This window comes from Monodelphis domestica, chromosome 7 (genome assembly GCF_027887165.1).
Source record: "Monodelphis domestica isolate mMonDom1 chromosome 7, mMonDom1.pri, whole genome shotgun sequence".
NCBI classification, from domain to species: domain Eukaryota; kingdom Metazoa; phylum Chordata; class Mammalia; order Didelphimorphia; family Didelphidae; genus Monodelphis; species Monodelphis domestica.
Genome location: NC_077233.1, coordinates 126,554,035 through 126,575,920, shown reverse-complemented (window position 1 = coordinate 126,575,920; position 21,886 = coordinate 126,554,035). Strand labels below are relative to the sequence as shown.

The window sequence follows — 21,886 nt, the reverse complement described above, 5'->3', positions numbered from 1 at the left end:
GCCTTAGAAGAGAGCATGCTCAGTCTTGAGCATGCTCAGTATTGCACATGGCTGGGAAGGCCTCTGACCCTTGACCCCAGCTTCCCCCAGGTTAGGCGGGAACACAGGTTTCTTTGTGCTCACCTGGTTAAGAGAAACCACACCTATACCTTGTCATTAACCAATGAGGATCATCCCTATGTACTGTGTATATTTGCATATCAAAGGGTATATGTAGCCCAGCAAGCTCCGCCTCTCTCTCTCTCTCTTTCAGGAGCTGATGGCTGTCCTGGCAGGAGCTTGGCCTCTGGCCAAGCTCCATCCTTAAATCTTCTCTATCTCTCTTTCATCTCTCCAACCTGTGTGGTATTAAATGTGGATCTCTGGACTGGTAAAGGCCTTCGGAAGGGTCCTTTGATCAGAGCTTAGCTGTGGCTCATGGAAAATTAATAAAGACTCATTCCTGCCACCTCATATCTCTAATTTGACTCCGTCATCCCCCTCGTGGTATTTAAAACTTCTATCCTGTCTCTATCTTCCTACCTTAAAGCTTCTCTCCCCTCTGAGGAAGCTTTAAAGGGTGTTAAGATTTCCACATGAGGTAACATGTAAGTTGACCCTTAATGGGAACCTAAAAAGCAGAGTGCATTCCAAAATAGAAATAGCCTCTGGAAAAAGGTCTGTGGTAGAAGATGAAATGTTCTCTTTAGACAAAAGTCAGTAGATCAATATGGCTGGAATATAGGAATGCATAAATGAGAAAAATAATCATTAAGCCCAGAAAGACAGTACAGAAGCAGTTTGTAAATATTTTGAAGAGACAAATTTGTATTTTATTCTGAAGGCAATCAGGAGCCACTGAAGGTTCTCAAGGAGGGAAGTTGTGCTTTGGGCAAATTCTTTTGGGAGCAGATTGGCAAAGAGAAAGACTCTAAATGGAGAATCCAAAGCTATTGCTGTAGTCCAGGTTAATATAATGTTGGGTCCTAAAAATGGATATTAGCTATGGGAGTGGAAATAAAGGAATGAATGAGAAAGCTGTTGAATGTACAAACAGGACTCAGCAACTGATTGGAGAATGTGGGAGAATGAGGAGTCAGGGATACCCCAAAGATTGATATTGCTAAAACACAGACCTAACAATTTTTCTTTTCAATTAAAAAAAAAAAGCTACCTCTGATTGAATGGCTCCTTACAGTATCTCCTTTTGAGAGTGCCTGGGCCTACCTTGTCTCATTGCTCTCTAGGTTGCCCTCTGGTCTTTCTCTACCATGCCCTCTAGGGTACTTGTTTTTTTTTTTGTTGTTGTTGTTCCTTTTCCTAATAGAATGTAAGCTTCCTGAGGGCTGGAACTGCCTTTCTACCTGTATTTGTGTCCCTAAAGTTTAGCCCAGTTCCTAGGCACCTAATAAGCACTTAGTAAAATGCTTTTTGACTGATTGACATTTTCCTGAAAATATCATTAACCATTGATTATAGCCTTTTCAAAGACGGTAGGGAGGAGTCAAATATTTGGTAAGTTATTTGACTCTTTGGAGCATTAAAAAAAAAGTTAAAGGGTTGATTTATGTTGTATGTCATGTACCTATTTCATGGGAAATGATATACAAAATCTGGATTTTAAAGCGAGATGGGACCCTAGAACTCATCTAGTTCAATCTCTTCATTTTATAGATTAGGAAATAGGTCCAGAGAAGTAAAATGATTTCTTTAGTGTTACACAAGTAATAAGCAGTAAAGCTATGACTTAAAGTCAAGTACTGGTACTCTGAATCTGCTGCTTCCACTGATCACCTAGCATGTGGATTGGAAACAGGGGCCCAGTATATTTTAAGATTGTTATTGTTGTCAAGATGTTATAATTTGGAAAATAGTAGGAAACATAATCTTTATGTGAATTTTTTCAAGTGTAGAAATGTGTGATCAGTACATCTGTAATGCAGTAATACAGTTGTCTAACTTAAACTAATTTGACTGAGATAATAAGTTTCAGACTGTTCTGGTAGTAAGGTGACTTGCTACACCCCCACCCCCACCCCCATGAGATTCAGGTTTTCTAGGGTCTTTCTATAAAGAATATTAAAGAAAGGTTTCAGACTTTACTTTAGCCATATTTGTGACATGTTTTTTTTTTGTTTGTTTTAAGAGCTTATTAACCTTGTTTGCTACAAGGCTGATCTACAATTTAGCCTTTTGTTTTTAGAACATGATTGGGGGAGAAGAGAGGTTTAGGCTTTTTAACTTGTAGAATTTTCATTGTTTTTTTTTTAATTTTTATTTATTTTTTAAATTTTTTTAATTTTTATTTGGTCGTTTCCAAACATTATTCATTGGAAACAAAGATTATTTTCTTTTCTTCCCTCCCCCCCTCCCTCCACCTCTCCCACAGCCGACACGCAATTCCACTGGGTATCACATGTGTTCTTGATTCAAACCCATTTCCATGTTGTTGGTATTTGCATTAGAGTGTTCATTTAGAGTCTCTCCTCAGTCATATCCCCTCCACCCCTGTAGTCAAACAGTTGCTTTTCGTCGGTGTTTTTACTCCCACAGTTTGTCCTCTGCTTGTGGATAGTGTTTTTTAGATCCCTGCAGATTGTTCAGGGACATTTGCATTGCCACTAATGAAGAAGTCCATCACCTTCGATTGTACCACAATGTATCAGTCTCTGTGTACAATGTTTTCCTGGTTCTGCTCCTTTCGCTCTGCATCACTTCCTGGAGGTTGTTCCAGTCTCCATGGAATTCCTCCACTTTATTATTCCTTTTAGCACAATAGTATTCCATCACCAACATATACCACAATTTGTTCAGCCATTCTCCAATTGAAGGGCATCCCCTCATTTTCCAATTTTTGGCCACCACAAAGAGTGCTGCTATGAATATTCTTGTACAAGTCTTTTTCCTTATTATCTCTTTGGGGTACAATCCCAGTAGTGCTATGGCTGGATCAAAGGGCAGACAGTCTTTTATCGCCCTTTGGGCATAGTTCCAAATTGCCCTCCAGAATGGTTGGATTAATTCACAACTCCACCAGCAATGAATTAGTGTCCCTACTTTGCCACATCCCCTCCAGCATTCACTACTTTCCGTAGTTGTTATGTTAGCCAATCTGCTAGGTGTGAGGTAATACCTCAGAGTTGTTTTGATTTGCATCTCTCTGATTATAAGAGATTTAGAACACTTTTTCATGTGCTTATTAATAGTTTTGATTTCTTTGGCTGAGAACTGCCTGTTCATGTCCCTTGCCCATTTATCAATTGGAGAATGGCTTGGTTTTTTGTACAGTTGATTTAGCTCTTTGTAAATTTGAGTAATTAAACCTTTGTCAGAGGTTTTTATGAAGATTGTTTCCCAATTTGTTGCTACCCTTCTGACTTTAGTTACATTGGTTTTGTTTGTACAAAAACTTTTTAATTTGATGTAGTCAAAATTATTTATTTTACATTTTGTGACTCTTTCTAAGTCTTGCTTGGTTTTAAAACCTTTCCCTTCCCAAAGGTCTAACAGGTATACTATTCTGTGTTCACCTAATTTACTTATAGTTTCCTTCTTTATGTTCAAGTCATTCACCCATTCTGAATTTATCTTGGTGTAGGGTGTGAGGTCATTGTTTTTTGTTGTTGTTGTTGTTGTTATATTGGCAGAGGCAGTCTAGTAGATAGAATGCTGGGTATGGAATCAGTAAGTCCCAAGTTCCAATCTAGCCTCAAGACACTAAATAGCTTTTTGACCCTGGAAAATCCTGTAAATTGTTTGTTTCCATTTCCTAAACTACAAAATGAGGACAATAGTGGCATTTATCTCACAGGGTAGGTACTATACTAATGATTGACATAGTTTTACAGTTTTGTTTTGTTTTTTTTTTTTACAGTTGGAAGATGGACATACTTTATTTGATTATAATGTTGGATTGAATGATATAGTCCAGCTGCTGATACGTTCAGAGCCTGATGGCCCTACTACTTCAATACAGATTAAAGGTGGTGAGGTAAAATCCCGTTCTAATGGTGGATGCAAAAGTAAAGTTAAGAAAACAGCAAGCAGTGGATCTTCCAATCAGCCTTCTACATCAGCTCGTTCATCTCTTATTGACCCAGGAATTGGGATATATAAGGTAAATGTCTATTATTCTCATGTTTTAAGAATGATATACAAGCATACATATTATTGATCTATTTTTTCTGAATATATTCTGAATGTTTACAATAGTAAAACCTGTTTAAAAGTAAATATTTGAGTAATGTCCAGTTTTTCAGCTAATTCGAGGAAAAGGGTCAATGTAAGAATTATTCTTTAGATTGAATGATTTGGAGTATCGATCTTTGGTCAATTACTACTATGTTTTTTTATTTTATTTGTTTATTTATTTTTTTACTACTATGTTTTAAAGTCAGCAATTTTCTGCATTTATAAATATATTTGTTGAAATGGTAATTATTTTAAGTTTTATTTCAAAAATTTTTTTTCATGGTTACATAATTCATGTTCTCTCCTCCTTTTCCCTCCCTCCTCCCAGAGTTAATAAGCAATTCCACTGAGTTATACATATATTATCACTCAAAACCCATTTCCATATTTTTCATTTTTTTGTAATAGAGCAGTCCATTAAAACCAAAACCCCAAATCATATACCCATGTAAACAAGTGATAAATCATATGTTCTCTTGTGGATTTCTACTCTGACAATTCTTTCTCTTGATGTAGATAGCATTCTTTCTCATAAGTCCCTCAGAATTGTCCTGGATCATTGCATTGCTATTAATAACAAAGTCTATTACATTTATCCCACATTGTTTCAGTTTCTGTGTAGAATGTTCTGGTTCTGCTCATTTCACTCTTGAATCATTTCATGTGGGTCTTTCCAGTTATTATGGAAATCCATCAATTCATCATTCCTTACAGCACAATGGTGTTTCATCACCATCATATGCCACATTTTGTCCAGCCATTCTCCAATCAAGGGACATCCCTCCCTATTTTCCAATTTTTTTTTTGCCACCACAGAAAGTGCAGCTATAAATATTTTTTGCACAAACAGAACCTTTCCCACAAAATGGTAATTTTTTTAAAGATAGTTCTTAAGATGTCAATGTCAACAGAAAAGGATGATATACATTGTTTTTTTTAGTTGTAGCTTATTTTTTGGTATGCATTTTGCTACCAAAGAAGGGAGAAATAAATAAAAGAAAATTTTCATCTTTTCTTTTGTAAAAAAATGTTGCTACACTATCTTGTTTCTGTAATGCAGTTAATTTGCAGATTTTCAAAACCCTTCTCTCTCTCCTTTGTCTTACCATGCCCCTTCTTCCATCTCTTTATCTCCTCCATTCAAAGCTCCCTGAATTCAAAATCTCCATTTTTGTATTTGTATCCCTAGCTCTTAGCAAAGTGCTAAAAGCCTAAAAGTTATTAAAACTGCAAAGCCAAGCAAAACTCCTTTAGGCATTTCACTGGAGATCTTCCAAGTAGATATTCAACCATTAATAATGACTATTCTTTGATCTAACCCAAGTTTTAACATTTTTTGTGTCATGGATTCTTTTGACAGTTTAGTGAAGTCAGTTGATGAATAGAATTTCTTTAAGTGGATAAAATAAAATACCTACTGTTACAAAAGGAACCAATTATGTTGAAATAATGGGAATTAAATTTTTTTAAAACAAGTTCATAAATCTCAGTTTAACCACCAAGATTTGCCATTCAGTCAGTTGTAAATCCACCTACTTTAGCTACTGCTTATCCCCTATCATTTTGTCTTTTCCATAAGATTAGTATGAGTGATTTTTATCAAGTACTTTGCTGAGATCTAAGTAAACTGCATTTATATCATTTCTCTTATCCACCATTAAAATAGTCCTGTCAAGAGGAAATAGTCTGGTATGAGACTTGCCCTTGATGAAGCTATACTGGCTCTTTAATTACCATTTTGTTTGTTTCTTTAAATATTCTATAATCACCCTTTTAACAATATATTGCGGAATTTTTCCAGGTTTTCAAGCTCAATGTCCTATAATTTGTGAATTCTATTCATTCTCTTAATTTTTTCAAAAGTCATTGTGAAAATATTTAGAGATATATTTTCTTCTACATGATAGATAATAAAATCAATTATCTTTTCCTTAAGCATCTTTTTCTATATGTTTGATAAAAAATTTTTTTTTCCTTTTATTTTGGGACAGTTATACTGCCCTGTTTTAGCAAACACTAAATTTTTTGCTTATTCTTCTGACATCTATATCCTATCTTTTTTAAATCTAGTCATCAGATAACTGCTGTCTTATAAAATTACTTATTTTTCTAGGACTGGCTTTCTTTCATCATCACTTTTTCATCTTAAATATACTTTTTGTTCTCTTGTTTTACTATATAAATTTCACTATAATTTCCCCTAATTCTTTAGGTAGAAAGTTAGGATTTTGATTAATATTGTATTACTTGGGTGAGATTTGCATTTCTATTATTCAACCATTGTAAAAATTTAGCTGAAATTAGCCAGATCCCTCTTTATTTTTCTTCATAAAAGCCTAGAGTGCTACTTGGTTTAAGCTAATAACCAACTATTTGGTAACTTTTATGGCAAATATAATCACTAATTTTAACTGGTAATTATTTATATGAGATGTTTGAGATTATCAATGACATTTATCTGTTGTCCTGCTTTTTTATAAAATCATCTCAATTATTTTTTGGTTGTATTTCTTAGGTTTTCTAGGTGATATTTGTGCCATCTGCACAAGGTGATATTTTTACTTTTTTAGATTTTAACCTAATTTGTTCATGTTTTATTGCTTTCATTCATCTTGTCTAATATATTAAATGTCACTGATAAAATTTGATACTCTTTTTGTAGGGAATAATTTTAGTGTTCTGCTTTGCATGTTTTCTATGGTCTTGTGTAAATACTTTTAATTTTACAGAAATGTCTTGACATGTTCTTTTTAGTGGTTTTTATCATTCATTATGTTTAATTCGATCAAATCTATATTGACATATTATTTTTCTCATTAATAAGAGACATTTTCTAATTACTAAACCATCCTTTTAAACTTGGAATAAGTTCTTTTTGGTCATAATAATTTTTTAAATACTGTACTCAGTTTTTAGAATTTGGAGCCAATACACAGTATTGACTCCAAGATAGAAGGTAAGGGCTTAAAATAAATAAACAAACAAATAAATAAATATAGATTTTATTTTTGATAAGAACTAAGAGGCATATGATAGTTTATATCTAGGAGAATTGTGTGTTATATTAATATTTTTCTTGAAATTTTTCAAAAGTTCAACATTTAATATTTTCAGATTTTCTTCCTTTTTTTTTTCATTTTTAAAAAATATAGAAGCTCATGAATGACTGGCCTTACTTCTTCCTTTAAAATTGATCTCTTTAAGTTGTTTGCTTTTGACAATTTTGATTACTTATTTTTGTAAATACTCATTGATTTCACTTAAGATCTTTATCATAATATAGCTATGAACAAAATTATAAAATTAATTTTTTATATTTTTCATTCAGTGATTTGTTTTTTTACCTTTGAAAATTAGATTGTTAGAAGTTTAAAGATTTTATTAATGCCATCCAGTAGTCTTGAGAATCAACAATACTTTCATTTTATACTTTATTTCTTGCCTTAATTTGATTTTTTCTTCCCCCCCCCCCCAATATGGAATTAATTTTGTATCTTTTTTTTCCTATTCTGAGTTTTTATAACTACAAATTTACCTCAAAAATGGCTTTTACCTGTATTCCAGATGTTTTAATACATAGTTTGTTATCTTCTAAATAGTCTGAGTTTTTTATGTTGAATTTTTTTGGCGGGGGTGTGGGGGGTGTTTGACCCAACTTACAGTTCATTTTTGGGTTTTCGTGTACCTTTTGCTTTTTGTTCATTTCTGATTTCTTTTCCCACATTTGAAAAAAGTTACATAGATTTTCTATTTCATTTATCAAAATATTGTTCCTTTTTATTTGATAAAAAAAAATTTCCTGATTTATGAGTGCATTTTTAGTTCTTTTCAGATATGTTGCTAATTCCAACTTGTTAAATACATTTTCCAGGTCTTTTGGTTTAAATTATTATCGTTTAAATATTATTATCTTTGTTTACATTATTATAATAGGCTTTTGTGATTTCCTCTACTATTGTTAATATCTTTCTCCTTGTTATAACTGTCACCTTTTCCCTAATGAGCTTAACTTCCTTGGGGGTTTTGTGTGTTTGGAAAAGCTCAATACTTTATGCACTTGTATATCTTTATCTATTTTGTGGGATGTCCTGATTTAAATTTAATTTACCTATAATTATTATTATTATTTCTAAAATGATTACCACTTTGTGTGGCATGTCTGTTTATGCTTTTGCTTTTAATTTTTATTTTTTAGCTGGAAGAAAATAAATAAGGGAATTATCATTCATAATACCAAAAAAAACTTCTATTCTCCCTCCTTAATCTTCTCTCAGAATATTAATAGTAACAATAATAATTGAAGGAATGAATGACTTTAGAATGATTATCGGAATTAGCCCAATATGTCATGCCTCATAGAAAATAGAAAATTTTGTAAATGATTTTACTTTCTTAATTAAAATAACCCAATGACAAGACTCAGAGAGAATCAGTGCTAATGATGCATATAACCAGACATATAGGAGAGGATCTCTACTAAGGTACCTTTCCAGTGACTTAGTGTGGTATGAAACTGACTGTATTTTTAAAGTCTGTGCCAGTGGAACTTAAATACTTCCAGCTTAAGTAATAAAGGGAGACTTCTTATAGAAAGTCGTTCTTCATCAAGACCTTGGAGAATGAATAGGACTTTGATAGGTAGAGATTGGTGGAAAGACATTCCACATGGAGGGCATAACTTAAGTTGAGGTTCAAAGGCCAGAAAGCACAAATAAATTTTTTTGGTTGTCTTTAAATGTTAATTTTTGAGAATGACCCAGATATTCCCTTTCTAGGGTAAAGAAACTTACTACCCAAAAGAATGTGTATATCACTCTAAAAATATACAATAATAGAGATTACAAGAAAATAACTTTGTTTTCAGTAGGAATTTTTAAAGAATTTATGGAGCTGTCTTTTTGAAGTAATTTTTCATATCAAAATGCCTGTAACTACTGCATAGAAGTTGAAATTTACCCAATCTCAATGTCTTTACTTTTCAGGAACACTTTCAAGATATTGCTGGAAAATTCGAATTATAATGTTCTGAAATGTGCTTATGTTAGAAAATTTAACATAAAAATTTGTGACAAAATGAGTATAATGTCTCATCATTTTGATAATCTTTTAGAAGAATGTAAGATTTTTCCCCCAAAATGTTCTTTAAAAGCATCCTATTTGTCCCTACTCTCTCCCTAGATTTATGTTACTCTACAATTAAAAAAAAATGCTATGACCTGATATCTTCCAAGCCTTCGTCACACTACTTTTTTTGCTTCTTTACCAAAAAGCTCATTTACATCTTCTTCTATTCATGTTACTTGTCTTTCTTACAGCCTGATATCTATACCTATAACACCTTTCTCCTTCAGGGTTACCAATTTTATTCTACCATTTCAAGAACTTGTGAAAATATGCTCTTTCTCCAGGGTTTCTAACTGTCTGAAAAGGAGTTAGGTAGTTTCTTTCTCCCACCTTTGATTAATGTATATGAATAAAATATTAGTAGTCTTATTGCTTTCTATGAATTTTGATATTATATGGATAATAGTATTTTATAAAGCTTGTTTTTAGTGAGGCAAGAAGTATTTGAAACATTTTTGTAGCTTCATCTTCATTCTTGAATAGGGCTTCCTATGGTTATATCCCAAGTTGGAAGTCTGTTTCTTGACAAATATTCTTAACTTTCATTAAGCTGATATTATTAAAAATTTTCCTATCATCACTATAACATGGGAATGAATTTTTGTTTTATTAAAATAGTTCCTGTTTGTGGTTTGAAAGTGACCCTGGGTTCTTGGAGACTATTCCAGAACACAAGGAGGTTCTTTCAGGTTGAAAAGCTTTCAAGGATAGAATGAATGAATGTCTGCCCATCTAAGAACTGATCAAATTTGGTGATGTTTATCATTGTTTAACTATGAATGAGTGTCCAGTCAAATCACAGATACTTCATATACTTTTTCATTCATATTTGATATGTTGAATCATGCTGCTACCTTCCCTTATCCATTGCTGATTTAGCAACACACATTTTGAGAAGTCTGACTGGAAGCAGGGTTTCTCTTTGTGTCATCATCTACTTTGTTGAATCTGTGGAAAGGACTCTACCATTTCAATTGGATTTTTGATGCTAAAGAAAGAACCAGTGATCAATATAAATTGATTAGACATTCCATGACATACAATTAGTTTTTTGATAAAGTGGATTGGTTCTTATTAGCTGGCCCACAGAAATGTGAATATCTTTGCCTATTTTCTTTCTAAAGAGACAGATGGAAAAACAAGAGGATATAGGAAGACAAACAGATTGAGAGATTATTTTCCTTTCTCATTTCTTAAGCATTTATTATACAGCAGCTGTTGGTGTTATGCCAAGCATGTGTTTTATAAAAAATTTTCTGCAAATATACAACTTAAAGTAACTTAGAGGTGCTGACATCCTCTAAATTAGTCTTTTTTAACCCTTCCTTCTTAGTATCATTCCTAAGATAGAAGACAGGCAAGGGCCTCAGCTATCAGGGTTAAATGACTTCCTCTGGATCACATAGCTAGGAAGTGTCTGAGGCCAGATTTGAATCTAAGTCCTCACAACTCCTGCCCTGGTCTGGTGCCCTATAGCGGTGCTTTCTAGCTGCCCCTGAATTAGCCCTTAAATTGATTGATCCTTAAGCAAAATAGCAATTCCTGGACACACTAAAACCATCTTGTTAAAATTTAATTCTTTTTTTTTTTAAACCCTTACCTTCCGTCTTGGAGTCAATACTGTGTATTGGCTCCAAAGTAGAAGAGTGGTAAGGGCTAGGCAATGGGGGTCAAGTGACTTGCCCAGGGTCACACAGCTGGGAAGTGTCTGAGGCTAGATTTGAACCTAGGACCTCCCATCTCTAGGCCTGGCTCTCAATCCACTGAGATACCCAGCTGCCCCCAAAATTTAATTCTTAAGAAAGTTATACTCAAGGGATGACAGATCAGTCTGTCAAAGTTTAGATGTTAAGATCCTAAAGATCAAGGATCTGTCTTTTTAGAATTGATATTTAAGAGATTAAATGATAGTAAGCCATAAAAAAGTAATGGGGTAATTGGCAATATGGGGGGCACTGAGTCACAAGAATGATGTTATAAAAGAGACAGTTATATTGATAGGTGGAGCCAAGATGGCAGAGAATGTACACAGACCCAACTTATTTCTACAAAATTGCCCTCCCCAAAATGATGATATAATGTCTCAAAACTAATTCTAGAACAGCATAGCCCATAAAAAGGCAGAGTGAAATAATTTTTCAGCCCAAAACAACTTAGAAGGTCAGCATGAAAGATATATTACATTAAGGTGGAAGTGAAGTGCAAAGCAGCCAAGACAGGCCCCACTGCACCAACAGACCATGGAGGTGGCTGAATCAGCAGCAAAGGTTTAAGGAGTTTTCAGCCACAGACAGTAAGGGAGGAAGGTTGGACCATTACTCAAAAGATGATTAGAAGGGTCTCTTGATTGACTCTGGGTGCAAGAGTCTTGTCACGTTGCCCATAGGTAAATCTAGGTTAGGGTCTCAGAGTGAGGAAGAGCACTAAAATATACCAGCACTTGTAGTCATAGGGGAGCAGGGGACCGTTGTCATAGTTCCAATGGGGAAAAGAGTATCTGTGATTACTGAAATACCAGAGCACAGACTGGGAGAGTATTAAACACACCATACAATCTTGGAAGATCTGAAAGCAGATAGATCCCCAGACCCAACTCTGAAGGTGGCTGCACAAAGAACCTGAAGCTTGGAATAGTGCTCCCTTTACCACAGTTATAGAACCCAGCTTTAGCAATTTTTTAAATTAAAAGAAAAAAAAGTTGGGAAAATGAACAAACAGCAAAGGAAGAAATTCAACATAGAAACTTGTTTTAGTGACAGAGAAAAACAAAAACACAAACTCAGAAGTAAACGAAATCAATACTGCTGCATCTAAAACCTCCAAGAAAAATATGAATTACTTTGAAGCCCCAAAAGAATTATGGAGCTCCAAAAAGATTTTAAAAATAAATAACAGAAGTAGGAGACAAATTGGGAAAAGGAAATGAGAGGCAGGAAACTTCTGGAAAAAAAAAAGGAATCAACAGCTTGGTAAAGGAGATCCAAAAAAAACCTGAAGAAATTAATACCTTGAAAAACAGAATAGGAATTGGTAAAAGAGGCTCAAAAATCCAAGGAAGAGAATTTCTTAAAAAGCCAAACTGGTCATATGGAAAAAGAGGTACAAAAATTCAGTGAGGGAAAGAATTTTTTAAAAATTGGAATTTGCCAAATACAAAAGAGGGTACAAAAGCTCACTCAAGAAAATCATACCAGAAGACTTAGAAAGAGCTACAAAATGTAAAATAAATAATTTTGACTACATCAAATTAAAAACTTTTTGTACAAACAAAACCATTGTAACCAAAATCAGAAGGGAAATAACAAACTGGGAAACAATCTTCATAATGAAAACCTCTGCAAAGGTCTAATTACTCAAATTTACAAAGAGCTAAATCAATTTTACAAAAAATCAAGCCATTTTCGAATTGATAAATGGGCAAGGGACATGAATAGGCAATTCTCAAAGAAATCAAAACCATTAATAAGCACATGAAAAAGTGTTCTAAATCTCTTATAATCAGAGAGGTGCAAATCAAAACAACTCTGAGGTATGACCTCACACCTAGCAGATTGGCTAACTTGACAGCAAAGGAAAGTAATGAATGCTGGAGGGGATGTGGCAAAGTTGGGACATTAATGCATTACTGGTGGAGTTGTGAATTGATCCAACCATTCTGGAGGATAATTTGGAACTATGCCCAAAGGGTGCTAAAAGACTGTCTGCCTTTTGATCCAGCCACAGCACTGCTGGGTTTGTACCCCAAAGAGCTCATAAGGAAAAAGGCTTATAAAAATATTCATAGCTGTGCTCTTTGTCGTGGCAAAAAATTAGAAAATTAGGGGATGACCTTCAATTGGGGAATGGCTGAACAAGTTGTGTTGATGATGGAATACTATTGTGCTCAAAGGAATAATAAAGTGGAGGAATTCCATGGGAACTGGAACAACCTTCAGGAACTGATGCAGAGTGAAAGGAACAGAGCCAGGAAAACATTGTACACAGAGACAGATACACTGTGGTACAATCAAATGTAATGGACTCCTCCATTAGTGGCAGTGCATTGATCCTGAACAATCCAGAGGGATCTATGAGAAAGAACACTATCCACATTCAGAGGAAAACCTGTGGGAGCAAAAACACCAAAGAAAAACAACTGCTTAATGACATGGGTTGAAGGGGATATGATTGGGGATGTAGACTCTAAATGAATATCCTAGTGCGAATACCAACAACAGGGAAATGGGTTCTGATCAAGGCCATATGCAATACCCAGTAGAACTGCACGTTAGCTATGGGAGGAGAGGGAGGAATAGAAAATGATTTTTGCAACCAAGGAATAATGTTTTGGAATTGACCAAATAAAAAATAATGCTAAAATAAAAATAAAATAAAAATTAATGTAATATTAAAAAAAAAAAGAAAATCATAACAGAACTATTCTGAAGATCTTATGACAGACAGAGAATGCTATCCACCTGCAAAGAAGGAACTCTTGGAGTCAGAATGCAGATCAGAGCATATTATTTTTCATTTTAATCTGTTTGTATTTTTATTTTGGGGGTTTGGTTTTATATGAATAGTCTCTTACAACAAGAACAAATGAAGTAAGTTTTTCATGATCATACATGAATAACCTAAATCAAATTGCCTACTAATACTGGGTGAGAGGAGGGAGACAATTTTAATCTTACAATTTGGAGAAATGTATGTTGAAAATTGTTACTACATTTAATTGAGAAAGTAATTTAAAAACAAAAAAGAAAATTATATCTTAAAAATTAGAATTGGGCAGGTAGAAGCTAATGACGCCATGCTATATCAAGAAATAAAGTCAATAGAATGAAAACATAGAAGAAAATGTAAAATATCTCATTTGAAAAATTACTGAGTTGGAAAATAGACCCAGGAGAGAGTATATAAAAATTGCTGGACTTTCTGAATGCCATGATCAAAAAAAGAGCTTAGACATTATCTTTCAAGAAATTATCAAGGAAAACTGCTCTGATAGTCTAGAAGAGTGATGGCAAAATATAGCATGGGTGCCAAAAATGGCACAGAGAGTGTTCTCTGTGGGTGCTTGGGCCACCCCGCCCTCCCCCTCCCCCATGCCTGATGATATTTTTTCATATCACCTGCCCTTCTGCCCACCAGCCCAGGGGCTCACAGGTGGCAGAGCTGGAGGGGAGCAGAGTATTCAGTCCATTCCTTTCCCCTTCTCCACATGCACCTATCATCACCTGCCCCTCTGCCCAGCAGCTCAATGGGAATGGTTCCTCCTTTCCTGGGATAAGGGGGTGGGAGTTTGAGGCATGGTACTTGATTTCTTTGGTGGTGGGGCTCAGCATACACTCTCTTGGTGGAGAGGGCATGGCACTCAGTCTGGGGGGGGTGGGATGTGGCTGGGGCCTGGCATCCTGTCTCTAAAAGGTTCACCATCACTAGTCTAGAATCAGAAGGTAGAATAGAAAGGGAAAGAATCTACTGATCACATCCTGAACGAGATCCCAAAAGGGTAATTCCCAGGAATATTAAAACCAAAAGTCAGAACTCTTGAGTCAAGGAGAAAATATTACAAGCAACCAATAAGAATTCAAATGGTGTGAAGCCCCAGTCAGGATAATACAAGATTTAGTGGCTTCTAAATTAAAGGTTTGGAGAACCTGGAATAAGATATTCCAGAGGGCAAAAGAGCTATGATTTCAACCAAGAATAACTTATCCAGAAAAAACCATACATAATCCTTCAGAGGGGAAAATGGGAATTCAGTGAAATAGAGGACTTCCAAACATTCCTGATCGAAAAAACCAGTGCTGAATGGAAAATTTGCTCTCAAATACAAACTCGAGAAGCATTAAAAGGTAAACCAGAAAGAGAAATTAAAAGACATTTAGAATTTAAGACCAAGCAAGAGATAGAAAACATAAAATGTAAAATGAATAATTTTGATTTAAAAAGTTTTGTGCAACCAAAATTAGAAGGGAAGCAACAAACTAGGAAAAAAATTGTTATTACAAATTTCCCTGACAATGGTCTAATTTCTCAAATATACAAAGAACTAAGTCAAATTTATAAGAAGTCAAATCATTCCCCAACTGACAAATGGTCAAGGAATATGAATAGTCAGTTTTCAAATGAAAAACTATCAATAATCATATGAAACAATCTGATCAGAGTAATGCAAATCAAAACAACTCTGTGGTACCACCTTACACCTAGCAGAGTGACTAATATGACAACAAGACAGAATAATAAATGTTGGAGAGGATGTGGCAAAATTGGGACACTAATGCATTGCTGGTGGAGTTGTAAATTGATCCAACCATTCTGGAAGACAGGGAATGGCTGAACAAATTGTGGCATATGATGGTGATGGAATACTATTGTGCTATAAGGAATGGTGAATCACTTGATTTCTGTAAGAACTGGAAAGACCTACATGATCTGATGTGGAGTGAAATGAGCAGAAACAGGAGAACATTATACACAGTAACTGAAACATTGTGGAATGATCAAATGTAATAGACTACTAATATAAATGCATTGACCCAGGACAATTCTGAGGGATTTATGAGAAGGAATGTTATCCACATCTAGAAGAAAAACTGTGGGAGTAGAAATGCAGAAGAAAACATATGATTTATCATTTGTTTATATGGGTATATGATTTGAGGTTTTGATTTTAAAAGGTTATTATAAAAATGAATAATATGGAAATTTGTTTTGAATGATAATGTATAACCCAGTAGAATTGCTTGTCAGCTCCAGGAGAGGATAGGAAAAGAAAAAGGAGAGAACCTGAATCATGGAAACATGGAAAAATATTTTATAAAATTAAAATTATATCAAAGTAAGAAAAAAAGACATTCGGTAAGATTAAGCTATATATACACACCTACAAAGAAAGTTGATTCTTATAACCTCTGAAAACTTTTTCCTTATTTGGTATTTGTTCAGGAGTATACATAGAAGGCAAGGATGTGGGTGGAATATGATGGGATACTATTACAAAAAATAAAATTAAGGGGTGAGAAAGAGGAATGCATTGAGAGAAGGGAGAAGGAAAAAATCGAATGGGTTAAATTATTGCACATAAGAGTCATGAAAGAACTTTTATAGTAGAGGGGAGGTGAGCACATGACCTAACTTATCTGAATTGACTCAATGAGAGAAGAACATACACAATTAGTCAGGTATAAAAATCTATCTTACACTACAGGAAAGTAAGAGAGGAAGAAGATAAGAGGAGGATGAAGCCTCTAGAAAAAGCAAATCAGGGGAGGTGGAGGTCAGAAATTAAACCATGGGAAATAGGATGGAGAACAATACACTAATCATAATGGTGCAAAGTTTTTTACAAGAAGTCTCTAATAAAGTCCTCATCTTAAATATATAAAGAAATAAGTAAAATGTGTAAGAATACAAGTCATTCTCCAATTGATAAATGGTCAGGGGTATATGAATGAACAGGCACTTCTCAGAGTAATTAAAGTTCTCTATAATCATGTTCCCCAAAATGTTCACGATCCCTTTAATTAGAGAATTGCAAAATAAAAGAATTTTAAGTCCAATCAGATTGGCCATTATGACAGAAAAGGAAAATGACAAAACTTGGTGAAAATATGGTGAAATTGAGACACTAATGCACTGTTGTGGAAGTTATGAACAGGTTCAAACATTCTGGAGAACAATTTGGATTTATGCCCAAAGAGGTATAAAATAGTACATACCCTTTGACCCAGCAATACCATTACTAAGTTCATATGCCAAAAGAGATTAAAAAAAAGTTCTAAAATATTTCAAGAAAAAATATTTTTGTGGGTACAGACTTGAAAAGTGAGGGGATATCCCTCACTTATGGCTGAGTAAGTTACAGTATATTATTATAATGGAATAGTATTTTGCTATAAGAAATGATGAGCAGGAGGATCTCAGAAAAACCTGGCAAGACTTAAACAAACTGAATCAGAGTGAAATAAGCAGGACCAGGAGAACATTGTATATCATTACGGGAGGAGAATCATACAGTGAACAACTGTGACTAACTTAGCTATTTTCAGTAATAGAATGATCCAGAAGAATCCCAAAGGACTCATGATAAAAAAAAAAATGCCATCTGCTTTCAGAGATATAATTAATGAAATCTAAATCCAGACCAAAGCAAACTTTTTTCACTTTCTTAATTTTTTTTTGTTCAAGTTTCACAACAGGATTAAAATGGAAAGATGTTTTACATGATTATACAGGTAAAATCTATATCAGATTGCTTACCTTGCCTATGCCGGGGGCAGGGGGAGAATCCAAGACTCAAATTTCTTTTCAGAATGTTGGAATATGTAATTGAGGAAAAAATTAGGGAACTATATTCTTAGCTTTTGGTAGGTTGTCCAAAAATAAAAGATGACATTCTCCTGACCTAGAAGACCTCCCTCTTCCCCAGTGACAACTTTTTCTTTGGTGGGAAACAGTTAGTCAGGACAGAGTTGTATAAGAACAGGTTGGAGAGAAAGCAAGTCTGAAAAGATGCCACAAGAGGTCACCTAAGAAACCTGAAATACTGTAGTTAATATTTGTTTGATGATGTTAATTAAAGTGTTGAGGAATACCTTTTCATTTCAAGATCTTTAAGTAGGTAAAGTTTAATAAGACCTGGAAAAAATGTTCTTCCAAACAAAATTATTTCTATTCTGCTATTGCCTATGAAAGTGACTGGCTATGATTCAGATAGTCTCTTCATCAATTATCCTTTTCTCATCTGTTTTAAGGATATCCTTATGAATTCTAAATGCTTAGTGAGGCTTCCCAAGAGCAATAAAACTTAGTATAAACTAATTATTTAACCTTTTAATTAAATAGGCAAACCTAATTATAAAATTTATCAAAATTGTGAAGCTAGTAGAAACCAGTACTGGAAACGCTTATCAAAATGAATTTACTTTCAAATAAAAATAATTTTAATCCTCATTTAAAGTTACTGATCAAAAAAGTTGGAGGTTTTTTTTTCTCATTAGTAAAAAGTATAGGGGGCAGCTAGTTGGCTCAGTGGATAGAGAGCCAGGCCTTAGATGCTTCCTATGCTAGTCTCTATCCAAACTATTCTTTACATACTTTCTAAGCCATTAGTTTGATCTTGCTCAGAAAGTTTTAGTATTTTTAGGTTAAAATACAGACTCATGAGGCAGGATGGAATAGTAAATAGCCAGTTTTGGAGTCAGTAAGAAGCTTGGGTTCAAGTTCTACTTCTGAAACATATTGTGGGAGCTGAAGCAAATCATTTAAATCTCTCAGTGCTCTGGGAATCTTAAAAAATGATCATTTGTGAGAAGATACTTGCATTGGGAAAGGCATTTCTTCATCAGGTCATTAACTGTATCAGTAAAACTAGTTCTAATTCCTGTCCTTTAGTTTCCATACAATCTGACTCTTCCTGGTTTCCAGCTTAATTTCATATTATTTTTTTATTATGCATTTTTCTTTTTTTATAATATATTTTCTTGAATTACATGTAAAAAACAATTTTTTTTACTTTTTTAAAATTTGAGTTCCAAATTCTCTCCCACCCCTCTCTAAGCTAATTACACACTATTTTCTAACCAACCTGTCTTCCAGTTAAGTTTATTTTTTCCATTTTAATCTATTCCATCTTTGTATTGAAATTGTATTGTCTTTTTAGGTGAAGGCAGTAAGTGTATTCCAATTCTAGTCTTTATTATTTCATAGAAATCTTTAATTTTTTTCTTAAATTCAGTTCCCTCTGAATTTGGGTAGCATTTTTATCATGAATCTTCTGGAATGCATAAGAATTTGTAAGTTTACATTTGATGGATGTGAGAAGATACTTCAGAGTTGTCTTAATTTTTAGAGCTTTTTTTCTCATTACTATTGGAACTTTTTCTGAAAACTGCTTATTAATATCCTTTGACCATTAATTAGTTGGAGAAGTTCCATCTTACCTTTTTGAAAAATCCTATTTAGATTCATATCTTATGTCTTTCTGTCTAAGTTTGAAAGACACACATTGAAGTCTGAAACTATTATAGCTTTGCTGTCTATCTATTTCTCCTTACAATTCAATTGACTTTAAGTACTTAAATGCTGTATTGTTCAATGAATCTAGTTTAAAGTTGTTGTGTTTTGTTTTTTTTAACTCTTAACCTTCTGTCTTAGAACTGATATTAAGTATCTATTCCAAGGCAGTAAAGCAGTAAAGGTTAGGCAGTTGGGGTTGAGTTACTTGTCCCAGGGTCATATAGCTAGGAAGTATCTGAAGCCAGCTTCATACCCAAGACCTCCTTTCTCCAGACCTGGTTCCCTATTCATTCAGCCACCTAGCTGCTTCTGTGTTAATGCTAATACTATAATACTATGTTGATATATTATTTAACTCTCCATATGCTTTTAAGTATAATGAACTTTATTTCTTTTAGTCACATCTATTTTTATTGTTGCTTTATCTGATATTCTGATTTTTACCTCTGCTTTTTCAAATTCAAATAAAGCATAATTAATTCTTCTCCAATCCTCTGTGAATTTTTGTTTAAAATGTATTTCTGTTAAAATGAAATTTTTGGAGTCTGCTTTGTAATCATTTCTGCTACTCTCAATTTTATGGTAGAATTCATCTCATTCACATTAATGACCATGATTGGTAATTTGCTTTTTTTCTCCAGTATTTCTTTTTATCTTTCATTCTCTCTTTTCACCACACTCAATATAATTAAGTGGGTAGCAAAAGAGAAGGAAAATATCCATCACTGATAGTCTGTAATTGAAGTGATCTGAGCCTCCTTGATTTCTTGACATGTAGTTTAGATCCTTACTAATTCTTATAGCTAATTTCTCTACTTTAATCTCCTCATTTATGATATACCTTTAAAAGAAGTTATTTTACCTGTAACTATTACTTCTGTCCATGCCCCAAATGATAGCCTGTTGAGTTGATTTTAATTATTCACTCCTCTGTCTTGCTTTTGTCCTATTGAGCCATAACGGCAGTTTTGGATAACTGCTTCCCCAGACCTCCATGGCGTTATATTGTGCTCAGAATTGGGGTATACTAGGAGAAAATTGCTTTAGCCCTTGGTCCTTGAACTTTCTAGGGACTGCCAGTATTCTGGGGAGGCTTTCACTTGGAAGCTATTTTTTGTATGATTCCTTGGTATTTCCAGTTTAGGGTTTCTTTCAGAAGAGGATAGATGCATACTCTGTCATTGCCCCTGACCAGTTTTGTGATCTCATGAATTATAGGATTGGTTTTTTGGTTCAGTCATAGTTTTCAGGAAGTCCAGTGATTCTTAAATTTTCTCTTTAGCTTATTTTCTAGATCAATTATTTCTGACCAGAGACAACATGCTATTCTTATAATTTTTCAGTCTTTTGTCTTTGTTCTTATATTTCTATTGTCTAATTGAATTTTGTTTATTCTGTATTTACATGAGGCCACTATTTTGGTTTTCTACTTTCTATTATAAATTTCTCCATTCATGTTTTCCATCAAGAGCTCTAATTTAATTTTTTTCTCTTGCTTTATTTCTTTCCTTGAGTCCTTGTGGCCAAGTCATTCTTTTCTCTGAGGTTCAGGCCCTTGATTGGAATTTGGTGCCCATTCCCACACTCTTTGATGGAGTACTAATCTACCTTTTTCTCTTGCACCCTCTGTACTTTGGATGCTACTGCATCTGTATAGTGTGACCATACTTGGATTGTTCAAAAGGTTAGGGTTAGGGTTAGGTTTGAATCTTTTCACAGCTTCACTAGTAATAAATCAATATGCCTCTATTTTTATAACCCCATTAACAATGACAGTTTCCATCTTTTATTATCTTTGTTTCATTTTCCTTTTTGATCTTTAATTGATATAATTAATTTTGATTTTCTGTCTCCCTGGTGAATAACTAATGGCCTCTTAAATAATAGGGAGATTGTTTCTGTAAAGTGAACAATCTTTTCATAACAAGAAAACTATTGCCTAGTTTATTATTTTTTAGAGTTAAGTTTTTAGATACAATGCAAATAAGATGTCCTTTTTACTGAAATTGATGAGATATATCACATAATATACTGTGAAATTTGGATTCTATTTAAATGGAACCTTTTTGCCACAGAACATAAGACTTTGGGCTTTGGGAAAGAAAACATTGGTTTGTGGAGTAATAAATGCTAAAGTATGCATATTTATACCTTATTTTTGCTTCTATTCAGGACCTCGGACAGTTTACTATTGCATAACTCCTCCTTCTGGCTTATCTCTGCACCTATCTACATTCAGCTGCCTGGTGTGTTGTTTTTGTTTTTTTTTAACCTGACTTCTCATTTGCATCTGATTAATCAACTGGACATTTGTGGTTTTCCCAGTTTCTGCCTCTTTTTATTTGTCAATGGATGAAACTAAAGTCTGCCTCCTTTCTTAGTTACTATAGTGGGCTTTAATTAGTCAGGGTCTATCTAATGTGGATGGTCAGCTAAATCATTAAATGAAAATAATCAGGAATTAAGGTCAGATTACCAGGATTTGGGGTAGAGAGCTAAAGATCTAGCCCAAGCATATGCCACAAATAGGTAAGAATGAAAGTAATAACCAAAGCCAGGAACACCGGAGATTAGAGCCAGAAGA

The 21,886-nt window shown here is 34.0% G+C and overlaps 1 protein-coding gene across 2 annotated transcripts in view; it reads left to right on the top strand.

The window, feature by feature from the left end:
- Positions 1–21,886, top strand: part of UHRF2 (ubiquitin like with PHD and ring finger domains 2) — a 172,329-nt gene that overhangs the window by 34,027 nt on the left and 116,416 nt on the right. For both annotated transcript variants that reach the window (XM_001365386.5, XM_007499557.3), the window contains exon 2: positions 3,854–4,096. In XM_001365386.5, the coding sequence (XP_001365423.2) occupies positions 3,854–4,096 (243 nt within the window). The remainder of the gene's footprint in view (positions 1–3,853; positions 4,097–21,886) is intronic.